This window comes from Halichoeres trimaculatus, unplaced genomic scaffold (genome assembly GCF_033239565.1).
Source record: "Halichoeres trimaculatus isolate MK-OKI-2021-1 unplaced genomic scaffold, fHalTri1.1 fHalTri1_scaffold_5, whole genome shotgun sequence".
In the NCBI taxonomy this organism is placed as follows: Eukaryota; Metazoa; Chordata; class Actinopteri; order Labriformes; family Labridae; genus Halichoeres; species Halichoeres trimaculatus.
The window spans coordinates 21803748-21817443 of record NW_027437183.1 but is presented as its reverse complement, the minus strand read 5'-3'; the positions used below and the strand labels follow the sequence as shown (position 1 = coordinate 21817443).

Genomic DNA, 13696 nt, shown 5'->3' with positions numbered 1-13696 from the left:
CTTCATTATTTTTTTTATTCTATTGAAGGTGTTGTGAGGAGGATGTGTTTTAATTGAACTGGTGTGTGTTTGAACTGAAAATAAATGGAGATAGGGTCCGGTTTTAAAACAACTTTTCTTTGCTCAAGAAACTTTTTACCCGTTTCAGTGCAACAGTTACATAGCGCTGTTGTTTCAAACATAAAGACAAGCAAACGTTGTTAGTTTGTACCGTAGTTAGTAGCCCTCAGTGATGCCAGTAATGCGCTACTAAGTAACACGTTACTCTGATTTCACCACTTTTTTCAGTAATGAGTAATCTAATGCGTTACAAACCAGTAATCAGATCAAAGTTACTTATTCAACTCACTGTGTGCTACTTTTCTTTTCATTTTTCATGTAAAAAAAATCTAAGTGCTTTTTTCTTGTGTCTCGGGGATTGACGGGAGTCACGTGTTCATCAAGTTTTCAGCATGAGGACAACTCACAAGTAATAGCAGCCAGCGACACAAAGGTAAACAAAGGTAAACAAAGGGGGAGAGGAGAGATGTTCATTTTCTAGCTGGAAACGCAGTCACTGTTTTGAGTTTGTGTCAGCTAAAGATGATAATATTATGGTCCGTTGTTCACTCTGCACTGGCAGTTTGCTTAAGATATTTGACTCAAACATTTAGGAATCAATCAGAGAGAGATTCGCGCACTGCGGCCATAAACGCTTGAGAAGTTGTTTGATTTTTACCTGGGGAAAGGTGAGTCCCATCTTTCATTGTAACTCCCTCGATTCCAAGAGCTGAACCCTCTGTTTAGCACAAATCCATCCGCTGGGGAGCAAAGCAACATAACGTAGGCTACAAGGGGGTACCCGGTGGCAAGCAGGGGCGTGCCCAGACTTTTTAGACTGGGGTGCCCCGAGCAGGGTACTGAGGATTATGTGAGCCCGCACTCCAGCAACATTTATTTTTGCTTGTTGTATTACAAATACAGGTTCAATAGACTACAGCTTTAAGAAAAATGAACCTGATAAAAACCAAACTAGACCAAAAAAAAAAAGAATTTAAAAAGAAAATAATTTAAATAAAGAATTGCGCAGTGCACCAAAAATGGTACTGTCAAAACATTCGTTGGTTGTATTTTGAAATTCAAAATGTGTAAAATGAATTTTTTGTTTTTAATTGTAAAGTACACGTTTTACAACTACCAATATCTGCGTGTTACTTTAAAACAAAACATGTAGGCTCATATTATAATTTATTGTAATTGCATTGTACAATTTTTGCCAAATTATGCAGCTGCAGGTGTTGCCGGCAGCTGCTCAAAGTAACTAACAAAGTAACTTGTAATCTGATTGAGTTACTTTTAAAATCAAGTAGTCAGTACAGTAACTAAGTTACTTTTTACAGGAGTAATCAGTAACTAGTAATCAGATTACTTTTTCAAAGTAACTGTGGCAACACTGGTAGCCCGCTATATTTAGTGCTACTAAGTCATGGTGCTCTAAGACATGTCTATAATGTGTAACGTTGGTAAATCCTGGCTAGCTATGTCCTGCAACTCATCTACCAATCAGAGCTAACGCAATCTCACTCTTCATGTTATTGATAGACTCTCAAGTTTGAACAGACCACTGTAGAATTACTGCTGCATGCGGGTTGGAATGAACATTATCACAAACAGCTGAGCTTGTGTTTCAGCTTTTAGCTCGGGCTGTATCACTCTCCCGTTTAGCTTTCTTCTGCTCTTCTGTCCTTTTTCTGTCTGACAGTTATGCTCCAGTGTCCACCATCACTACAAAATTAATCACAAAAATCGTTTTCAGTGGAGAAAAACACAAATCTCTCTTCTCACTACTAAACTTCATCAGATGGCGTGGTGTTGTCACAGAGACCTAGATGTACCATAAATCAATCCAGTCCTGCTCGACCCAAGGCCCCTTATGATCTCATTTTAAAGTGTGGATTACAATCAGGCATATATCTACAAGGGAGACTTTTTCAAGATCACTTAGAAACTCCTCACAGTCCCTTTAAGTTGCCTCATAATGCCACAACAAGGTTCAGTTTTTGGTACTGAAGCAAACCTCTTTGGTAGACTGCTGCTTTGATCTAATTGCTCCCATCCACGTGTGTAAAATTCCCCAACATGTCCATTTGTCTGGTGTTGTACAAAGCTCACTAATACTTTGCTTGATATGTATTATGTTAGACCTGAACTGAATCACAACACCTGACAAATAGTTCAGGGATCAGGGAGTCACGCAGACTTCTTCTTTTTGGGCACTGTAGACACTTGCTCCAAATTGTATGACCATACTTCAATATTATATTACGTGACTGACCAACCAACACACTCAAACCACCATCCCCCTGAGCATCATGCAGAATAACCAGGCCCGTAATGGACAACCATCGACCCAAACACAGACAGAACTTTGGTTTACCAAGCAGATAAAAGAAAAGAAATGCTTTTTCTGCTGACCTGAATGTTGCGTGCAGAACTCCACCGAAATCTCCCTCTTGTCCCTTTGATCCATTGGAAGCTGCCAAGGCACCTGATGCGGCTGCGCCACAACCTTCACTTTGTAAACGGTCATGGGCTTCAGGTTGAAGAACTTGTATTTATAGCCTCCTGCCTTGACCATGTCGTACTCTGCACCGTTCAGGAAGATGGTGTGACTGTAGTTGCTGTTGCTGGGCATCCAAGAGAGCTCAGCAGAGACCTGTGTTATACAGTCCACCCGCAGATAATAAGGTGCCACCACCACATCTTTCCCCACCAGCAGAGTGCACCGCAGCTCGTCTGACAGGCCCCGGTCAGTGATGCTCTGCACTGTGATTCGGTAGGTGTGGGTGGCTAGATTAAGCTTTTCAATAAGAGACTTTGTCCTGCCCCCGTAGGGGACACTCATACGCAATTCCTTATCCACCAGGACATTGTAGCCACTGATGGTGCCCCAGCCTGGCGGGACCACAGGAGGATCCCAGCCAATAATCACACTCTTGGCAAGTTGTTTAATCAGGTTGATGCGGCGGGGATAAGGCACAATGTCTTCACCGACCTCGTCAATGTTGACATCTAAGGTTCCTGTCCCGTTGCTAGAGGAGCCCAGGAGGTCCATGCCCAAGCTGCTTGTGCTGAGACAGTCGAGTTTACTGTCACTCAGCAGGCTGCTTATGCTCGTTCCTGTTCCTGTGCTCACACCATGTCTCTGGGTCCCCAGGCTACTGTGGTTGAGGTAGCCAGGTTCTTTAGCTACTGTGTCCCTGTGTTGGACAGATGATTTCTCCTCATCCTGCACAAAGTCCACAAAGTTTGATGGAACCAGTCCTCGCTGTCCGTCCAGCAGCTCCCCTGAGAAACAAGGTGGAGATAGTTAGTGTTGTGCTGATAGTAAGAACTAATTAAAACAGACAGATACCAGATTTGGTCAGACCTTCATAAAAGCCGTCCTCATCCATTGTCCCGTAAACATAGAGGTACTTCCCTGCCACCAGGGGGAGCTCTGCCTCAGGATGCTCGTTGGGCCCGTCATAAGGATTGTAACTACAGAAAAACAAAAAAAAAAAATTGAACTGCCAAGCTGTTTTCTTGAAATTCCTCCCTGTTGGTGTTCGTTCATGTCAAGCACTCCAATTTTCTAATAGGTATGTCAGAGAAAATGATTTGCTGAGTGCTGCTTTAAAAATCCAAAGTTTTTTTTTCTGTTTGTGATTGATTTGTTTTTTTCCACCAATATGAGCGAGCTGAGGACAGTGTGGGTTGAAAGCATTGGCCCTGTTCATATTTGTGCTCTGAGGATTCCAATTATTTTTTGTGCTGACAGGTAATTTTCTATAGAGATAGAAACACTGAATCATCTTTAAGACCACAGCCTAAAGCTCTGTGAGAGAAGGCAAAGAGTCTCTGCAGTATGTGGCCATGACTTTTCCTGCCAGTTAACTTCAATGTAAAGAGGAATAGAGCATCCTCTGCCTTCTTTTACATTATCAACTACTCTTATGATGTCAGACGTGTATTTTGGTGTAAGGGTCCTTTATGCTTACAAAAAGCTCCTGCCGAGGCTTGACATTTTTCACAAGTTAAAGCAGTATTAAGACTTGATAAATAAATCATTGTTGCAAACATTAACAGTCACCTGGAGGAAGGTGATTAAATATTTCAATAAAAACATGTTTTCATCATCTGTGTGTCAAATACATCAAGATTCATTTTAAAGAGTGGCTAAATAAGCAGCTTTGTGTTGCGTATACGTACCTGTACCTAGCGAGACACAGACGGACCTTTCCTGTGAATCTCAGTTTGGACCTGGTTGTTGAGCCGAGCTCTTTGTCCATCTGGGGAAGACATTATAATCATGTGTTAAATGTCTAATAAAGCTCATTTGATTTTCTCCTCTTCTTTCTCAGTGAAGGTAAAGGCAGTAGATGTTTTGGTTTGTTTTAAGCTTCTGTGTACAAAAAATACCATGATGGATCTGAGACGACCAGCCTGCTAGACCCAATCTGGACATTTCATGCACTCCTACTGACTGGACTTTCTCAAAAAAAGGTTGAAATATAGCTGCATTTATTTCTAAGAAGACACTGCACTGTCTGTACTACGAGATACCAAAGGTATCAAGGAGTTAACAGATCTTATTCTAGTGAAGTCACTGAGTGCTGCCTATGAGACAGTCTATTATTGCTTTGTCACTCAGCTGCTGAAATTCAACTAACTGACGACAGGATCCATTTGAGTCAAGTCTCAAATTGTCATTGAGGAATCCTAGATATTCTTGCCTCCTGCAGCTTGAAGTCTTATGGACTGTCTTTTTCAAAGCTGTCATGCAAATGTGTGTATGTGTAACTAAGCAATTAAGCTAGAGCTATACAAGAAACAAACAGAGAAGACCAGATACCTCCGAGAGGAAAGCCCTTGCTGGGCTGCGGGCGCGACTGCGAGTGAGGAATGTTGGCTTGACTGAGAGGAGCTCCGGCTTGTCTCCACTGACCTGGAGCGGCCGAATGAACTCAGATATCAAAGATCTGCTCTTCGGAGCCTCATTGCCTGTGGTACAAACACAACATCTCTCCTTAGATCTTCATAGCACAATAACAGAGCTTTATTTTATCTAATGCATTCAACAACTGTTAATTTCCATTTCAGAAAACAGGTCATATAATGAGGATCTTGAAAAAAAGTTTTCTTCAGTTTTAAATGATTAGTTAATCATGAAATTAATTCAAAATGTATAGCAAGAATTCAACAAAACATTTCACAATCACTGCTGCAGTAAAAGTATGTTATAATAAACAAAAAAACAGCTTTAAGGCTGTTTTTTTTACCATGACTGGTAGTTTCATTAACAGTTTGTGTTGACAGTAAATTATCTCAGAAGCCTGTTAGCATTGATATATCTGCTGTGATTTCTTCATCTTATTGTGGCTTTGGTTTGATACATTTGATACACTTTGGTTACATATATCACACAATACTTTAAAGGTAGAGTCTGCAGGATTTCCTTAAAAAAATGAAATGTCAACTTTTACAGGAATAATCCAGCTCAGTCTTCTCCTAGGACCCTCAATACATGAGTGTCAGTGTCTGTATCTGTGTCTGCCTCAAACCCTCTCCTCTGCCTGTATGTTGATGTTTTAGTTGTACCATGATGTTTCTTTGCAGAGAGTAAGCGGGATCATATCAGCCAATCACAGGGTGCAGAGTGCATAATTGACTTTGCATGTTGATTAGCAAGTGGAAGAAACTATCCTGAGCAACTTTGGTAGTGGACGTAGCATGGAGCATAAGAAACCACCAAAGTGAAATGAAACGCCAAACAGATAAAGCCTTTTACTAAATTGCTGAAGCTTGGCTCGACTTTCACTTGCTTTTGTGCACTTGAAGAGCAGCACTGGAGAGCAGCATAGGATAAGGAGTGACATGAGTTGGCTTTCGGCTAACCAGGTATGTGTCGAATATCCGTGATTAGCTTGTGCCAAGTCAGGTGCACGGCTCTTCAGTCTCTCCCACAGAAAGAGGATGCTTCAGGTGGTTGTTGGGCTAGTGAGTGTGTTCACATAATCATGGTTGGTTGGTGGCACTGGGTGTGTGCTGCAGCTGGCACTGAGCCAAAGAGGAGGAGCCCAGTTTGAATGTTGTGTTTACTAACAAATAGCGAAAATTCCTTCAGACATGATCTTCAAAGTAGAGTTGACAACACTGACTGAATTAATTATGTACCTCCTTATTTTTTTAAAGGAGTATTTGTTTATATTTATTTCTCTTGTACCAGTGACCATCAAAAAGATCTCACATGTACCTTTTCCTATAGGCGCAGCCAGTCCATTGAGGAGCTGGGACAGGGATTTGTTGGGTGACCCCGGAGATTCACATACAGTTAACGGTTCAGTGCTGAGGATGTCAAACTTCCCTGCCTGGAGCCGGAACTTCTCCAGCTCCTTTGACAGGAGGTTGAACTGCTCACTCTGATTCCGACATTTCTCCTCCAGCTCACGGACTTTGGCCTGATGACGGTGAGGGAGCAGAGACATTGAGAGGGGAGTGAGAGACAGAGCGAGAAGACAGAGAGAGAAAGAGAGGAAGACAGCACAACAGGGAGACGGGAGACAAGGACAAAGAGGGACAGGATGGGAAATAAGGAAAACAACAGAAAACAAAAATAATGAAACTAGAGGATGCATGTCTAACATCTAGGTCACAGAAATACCTCAGTATGCACCCAGGGGTACGTAGGTACAATGGATTACATGTAATGTAAAATAGGACAAGTTAAGAAAAGTCATTTCAGACAAAACTTCTTGAAATGACTTTTTAACTTCTGCTTTCAGCACAGCACTCAAATCACATGCAAACTACAGCTAACATACCAAGCACCCTGCCTCAAGGCGGTTAGCATTGCCGAACTCACAGTGTCCGAGACGATGAGATTTTTCATAGTTTATATATCACATTATTAACTCTACAAAGGACATGTTTGAAAAGATCAAAACCAATTTTATTAAACCAACAAGAAGCACTTAAGTCAAAGCCAGATGTATCTTATTCCTCTGTGCCATGCAGCTCCACTATTGTCCAAGAAACTACTGAAAGCTCATCAGCATTTGCGCATTATGAGCGTGGGCACTGGAGTTTATTTTGAGTTAGCCTTTATTATACCTTCACTGCTGCTCTGAATGCTCTCTGAAGCACCAAATGTCTAATAAACAGCAGCTGAAAACTGTCCCTGTTGATGTGCTTTTAGTGGAATGTTTTATTCTGAGCTGTGCAAGGTGCTTCAAGTCCCTGCCGCTCTCAGACAACTCTTCCTTTTGTTACGATTGAAAACACTTATGTAAATTACCACATGTAATATCTGTGACATTTTAATTGGGAATGAATAGACCTGAAGCACCTTGTTGTTGGTGGTCTACTTCAGGAGGTTATGACTAACACAATATACGTAGTAAACATGGTCATTCAAACAAGCAAATTCCAGATGACAGTAGGGATGGGTACTGAGTTATGTACTTTATTAAGTACATACTGAATTCTGTCTATGGTACCGAGTATGGTTTCATGTGAAATCAAATGTGACCATTTTTCAAAACCTAAATGCATCCTTGTAACTGTGAGTGGGCGGAAGAGTAGTTGATTTTCCATGCTGTGCATGAACACAGCATTCTAGGGTTATGTATTGAAGAATAGATTTGTTAAATTGAAAAAAATGGGAGATTATATTATTAAACAAATTAACATTTATTACCATATTAACACTCTGAAGTACCAAAAATTAGTACCGTTGAGTACTGATACCAATTTCCAGGTACCGGGCATTGGTACTGTATTGTTTCAAATGTGAAAGGTACCCATCCCTGGGTGACAGTACATGATTTTTTCATGCTCTTCAATGCAACAAAAGAAGAACCTCTCTAGATCTCAAATGGACGACAGTGAGAATTTCTCCACAGTAGATTTTCTTAGCACTGACCAGCAGAGACCAAAGCCCCCCTGTGTTACTGCTACTCCCTGAGCTTTCCCATCAAGACTACAAGTCCATGTCATGCACACAGGTTATAGTTAGTAACAACATGCTGTTAGCAGACAGACAACAAAGACTTTTCGAAAAAGGACTGGTGAACTGAGTGTCACTTTTTTTCCACAGCCTCATACAGCTCTTGGCTGTGTTGCAAACACATGCTGGATACATGCACTGCTGCAATGGAAAGATCATATTCATCACAGTTTAGTAATGCGACACTTTAATGGTCTTTATACTACTTTGTTATAAAAAAAGAAACCTAACAGTATGCTTTACATGTGTAGATGAAAAATGAGCCCAAATCCACTGAAAAACAACCTATAAACATGTCTTTGTGTTTATATGACTTAAATTTCTCAGTGTGTTGATGGGCTTTCATTACTGAGATGGATCAGGAAAGCCCCAGGCATTAGTCTCTAATTGGGGGCATATCTTGAATTCTGAATTTATGACTGGACTCTTCTCATCAATTGTTAAGCAAGTTTTGCTGAATTTTTCTCTGTGATCAAGTCAGAGAGACTCCCGCTTTATGCCGTCATTCATGTTCCCGACTTTTGAACTCATGTGTTTGCTTTGATGGGAAACATAACAGAGTTAGTAGCAAAGCCCAAGAACTGATTCCCCTCTGAATATTTCTGAAAAACAAAAGGCAGAGATCACTCATCAGGCTTTGATTGTTGTCAATGTTGTGGCACCATTTCCTTGCGACTAAACAAAACATGAGGGGAATGTTTGTACCTCACTGACTTTAACAGGAAAGTATTAGAATATATCAAGAAAGTAAATGAAAACAGATCTGAAATACCTGCATGCTGTCCAAGTGGTTCTGTATTAGCATAAAGACACACCCGTTCAGTAAAAAGAGATGTAGGAAAGAAATAAAGCACGATTACTCATAGGATCACTCACACACACATCACAAAAACAGTTGTTTTTGCTGTCTAAGACTGTTTCAAGTTTGAGCTAATTTAAATGATCTTCTACACTAAAGGTTAAACAATCCACAACCAATGTTTAAATGCTCTAACATGAGGAGTCACAGAGATCACACAAGTTCAGGTTCAGGCTCAAAAATAACAGAAGACGGCTCTAGCTGTCACACAGGTCTGCCCTAGAGCAAAATAATCCCCAATGTCAGAGCAGAAAAACACAAAGTTTGCCTCCCCAGGAGTCAGACACTCACCTCTAACAGATGGACGGCGCCTTCATGTTCCTTTTTAGCTTCAACCTGAGCCTGAAAAGCAGAGTACACTGGTCATTTTCATTTTAAATAAGTAGAGTCATAGTTTTAAATACCAAAAACCAAGTAGCTATTGAATCCTTTTGAAAGCTTTTCAATCCTGGTTACTGAATGAAAACAAAGCAAGTGCCTGTCCACCCATCACATGAAGACAAGTCAGGATTAATACTGTTGTCAGTAACAGTGCTTTGAAATTAGCTGGCACCAACTCTGACTTAACTTTCTGACATTCGGTGGTTATCACAATTATTTTGAAATACGTAAACATTTTGATCGCTTTGAAGTTGAACCCAATCAGAGATCACACACAGGCAGTCACTTATGTTACACATACATCCAACATGTGTCTGTTTCTGGAGTGCATTTGTTTGTTCATTAAAGCAAAAAACTTAAAAACATTGTTTGGATCCTAGGGTTTAATTGTTGTTCATATCAATGCATGAATCTACTAAAACCGGCTAAACCTTGAATAAGTTCCTGTTACTACATGTTAAGCTAAGCTAAGCTAAGAAGATGTTGGCTGTAGCCTCTGTCTCATGCACAGATGCATTAGGCGGTATTGATCTCTCCATCTTTTCTTTCACATTTAGCAGGAACACCTTAAGCAATGACCAAAAGTACTCTTCACAAACCTCACACCCACATGCCTCTTTCTAAACTTAAAAGACAGGCTGACCCAGAGCAAAGGCCATTTTCAATAGAAGTTCACCAGAAGAAAAGCTGCCTCTGCAGCATTCTGTACTCAAAATTCTGCACTGCGAAGTATCTGATACTTGCTGAGATTTAAAATCTTATTTTCAGACATTTTAGATAAAAATCTTGTCTGAGGAGTTTTTTACTCCTTTTCATCTGTTAGTTTATGGCATAATCTTAAATTGATCCTGAACATTTATTTTTGTCTTAATGAGTCATTCGATCTAAAAATTAAGTAAAAACAACTACACTAAGTTAAAGTGGTTCTTAAACCAAAGTCCTACCAAAATAAATCTTGTTCTGAGATTCAGTTTAACACTCAAGCTGTTTTACTTTAGATAAACAAATTAAAACTGATTTTAACAAACTGGAAAGCTCAGATTTTTTGCAAAACTGATGAAGAGACATGAAACCACAGGTCCTGTTACACATCCATGATAAAAATATTTTTCAGCAACAACACCCAAATCATTTTTCTCATGTACCAATCCTTTTTTTTTTTTTCAAAAATACAGTTTCTTTTACTTGTCCCTTAACATACATTTGCAAAATTTAAGATTAAAGGTAATGTCTGCAGGATTTTCCTAAAAAAATAGTGTCAATTTTTACAGAAACAATCCGGCTCAATCGTCACTTCTAGGTCTCTATACTTGTGTGTCAGTGTCTGTGTCTGCCTCGAACCCTCTCCTCTCCCTGTATGTTGATGTTTTGGATGTTTCGAGTTGTTTCTGGGCTAAGAGTAAGCATGGTTACATCAGCTAATGACAGCAAGCGACTTATTGTGTGTTGATGATAGTGAGTGGATGAAGCTATCCTGAGCGGCTACGATGGATGTAGTGTGGACGCAAAGCGAGTTTGCTTTCTGCTAACCAGACATGTGTCAAATACCAGTGATTAGCTTGTGCTTACAAGCCAAGTCAGATGCATGGCCCTAAGTCTCTGCCACATGGAAACATGATGCTGCAGGTGGTATTTTACTTAATATTGTACTTTAGGAAGTTTTTTGAAGTACTGAGCACTTTCTTCTTCTTTTAACACTTGGGAGCACTTCACAAGGCCTGTTGTTTCCAACAATTTTAATCCCTATTTCAAGAGTTCTCGTGAAGTCTAATTATCTTGCTACATGGACAAATAATTTCCCTATTTTTAACAAATTTTCTTGTCAGATTTTGTTTTTTCATCATGTACTATGGCTTCCCTTTTTTGCAGTGTGTGTATCACAACCAGGTCTGACTCTTACCATTTTGTCTCTTTCCATGACAACCTGCTGTGGATGCTTTTTTTAAATAATTAGGTTGTTTCCAGGGTAAATGTTTGCATGTTTACTTAAGCTAAACCACAGAAAAAAAGCTCTAGACTGAGCTCTACGCAAGCAAACGTCATTTTAAACAAACTGAAATGATGTTCCACCCATTCTAAATAGAGGAGGCGAACGCATTCGAGTGGAGCAGGGTTTGGGTATTACAGGAGCACTGAACTGTACCAAAACATAGCATAATACACACCATTTTTCTTATGGGAACTAGAGACATCTGTTGAGAAAAAACAAGTGAGTGCGAGAGCATCTGTGGGCTTTACAATTTCATAAATCTACTTTGCAAGCAATTAATTTGGGAGAATGCAGAGAGCAGCCCGCGTCTGAGGAAAGATAAGGCAGTAATGAGCTTCTGTTAATGAGAGAAAAAAGCCGAGAAGTCTGCCTGTGAAAGGCTGACTGTGAAGTTAGCGCGACACTGCAGCAACAGAAACACAGGGATACACACACTGTTTTCAGAAAAGGCATTGGTGACAATTCCTATCACGTTCACGCTACCAGCAGTCTCAGCCATTGCAGGGTTTGCTTTGACATCACAGTCAGAGCCAGTGCAAAGACTTGGAAGCCCCACCATCAAATGGCCCGGGCCAGCATTTTATGTTTAAAGCAAGCCTAGAAGAAGTGTCATATCTGCTCTGCCCTCTGAATGTTTGATCTGCTCACTCGTAACAAACAAGAGGAGTGCTCCTAAACTGTCGAGCACTTAGGGTGTGGAGTGTGATGGACAGCTGAAGGATGGAGCAAAGAGGACACGCTGTGGGAGCAGTGATGAAAATAATGAGAGAGGTGAGAGCTGCAGCCTAAGGAGAGCTCAATCCCTACACCTGATCTCTATAAAACAGTTTCAAGACGACTTTCACCTTTGTTTGACTTTATGTATCACACCGCTGCTCAGCAAAAAGCTCTTTGACCCGTGACACGGGCGAAAGCTGGGCATAACAAGAAAGCCCTCAGAGTTACTTACCTTCTGAAGAAGGTCAATCTCCTGCTGCTTTGCATTGAGTACAGCCAAGGCCTGCTCATGCTCCAACTCTAGCTGCTGCCTCCGCTCTGCAGCCTCGCGCATATGCTGTCCACAGGGGGGTGCAGGGGTGGAGAGCCGGGTGAGGGTTGTGGAGGGGGAGCATAGAGACGGCTGCTGTTAGTGGAACTAAAATCTAACGGTAGCCAACACAAAAATGCATCTCCAGTCTTCTCCACACTCAGAGACATCACAGGTGTTACATGTGCAAACATATCACACATAAAGAGGCTGGTTAACAGTGGACAGACCTTCAAACCTTTCAAATAAGTAAGACATAAACTGTGCCACAGCCAAATGCCACGTGAGAACAGATTATGTCCAGTGATCTGCAGGAGAGATCAGATCAAATTTTGCACCGAGGTGCTTATGGATGAGGACTTGAGATGCTTTGCTGTGTGAACAAAAAGACTAACATCAATCCACATTCAGGTTTGCTGCCCCCTTTAGGTAACATAATCCCTGTTAGGACTCTGGTCACTGAGACTGTTTGAAAGGCCAAGCTCAGCCATGTTGTCTTTGTATGATCAATACGAGGTTTTACGTTACATGAAAGGGTGAGCAAACTCCGGAGCGTGCTCACTTGTCTGTGGTCATCCATAACAACAAAAGAAGCCATCCAATACAAGAGACTGAATGCTAGGCTCTTCATCGCACAATACGCCTGTGTCATCCAGTCACATTACTGCTCCCACTGTATGTGAACATTTGTCAGGTGAAAAAAAGCAAATGACATTTTCATGCCAGTAGAAATCGAGGTCTTGGATAGGTAATGTCATTAAAACTTGACATTATCATCATGAGGAGTGACCCAGTCTCTCTATCTCCTCTCCCTCCTCCTCCTCCTCCTCCTCCTCCTGTCATCAGAAAGCCAAACTCTTTGTCCTGCCTCATGCAAAAAGATCACATTCCACAGTGCTGTGGTCATAGAGCCAGGTGACCATTCATATGTCTGGTAGCAGCCCACACAGTAAGGGAGAGATAAGCACAGCCACTGAGGTGGACAGAAAGCATTCAGAATGGGACTGAAAGGACTGCTCCCTAACAGACAGACATGGCAGTGATACCTTATAAATCTAGCTGGGGCAGAGGGGGCAGGGAAGGAGGGGGGAACGGCAAGTCAGGGAGGGGAGGACAACATGAAAGGGCACAATGGGAAAGAAAAGGAGGGCAGACTGCTCCAAGCTTCTACTCTGTCACAGCTCCTGGTCAGACCTCCCAACACGACACTGGAAGGCAACAGACACGTCAGGGACATTAGACAGTAAAGCTGAAGAGAACCAGATGGAGGCAGTGTAGCACAGGTGGGAGGGGGGTACTGGCAAAGGGTTAGGCTGCATAATAACCCGAGTACGGATCCCGGTATAGATGGACTACGGGACTAGGAATGCACACACCACTGACTGATCGTAGAGTCGTGTCTGCTCGTCCAGC

General features: G+C 41.4%; 1 protein-coding gene across 12 annotated transcripts in view; it reads right to left on the bottom strand.

Moving 5' to 3' along the window:
• rimbp2b (RIMS binding protein 2b) overlaps window positions 1-13696 on the bottom strand; it is a 99074-nt gene that overhangs the window by 26937 nt on the left and 58441 nt on the right. For 4 of the 12 annotated variants that reach the window (XR_012598270.1, XM_074670257.1, XM_074670261.1 and 1 more), the window contains exons 1-5: window positions 6275-8760; window positions 4874-5022; window positions 4231-4310; window positions 3410-3519; window positions 2455-3327 (exon numbers count right to left, since the gene is read on the bottom strand). Coding sequence is in view for 11 of the 12 variants with exons in the window: in XM_074670257.1 (XP_074526358.1) it covers window positions 2455-3327; window positions 3410-3519; window positions 4231-4310; window positions 4874-5022; window positions 6275-6665 (1603 nt within the window). In the remaining variant the exon portion in view is untranslated. Of the gene's footprint in view, window positions 1-2454; window positions 3328-3409; window positions 3520-4230; window positions 4311-4873; window positions 5023-6274; window positions 8764-8798; window positions 8820-9176; window positions 9228-12205; window positions 12311-13329; window positions 13492-13696 lie in introns of those variants that run through there. The other 8 variants (XM_074670263.1, XM_074670264.1, XM_074670268.1 and 5 more) reach the window with 5 other exon arrangements.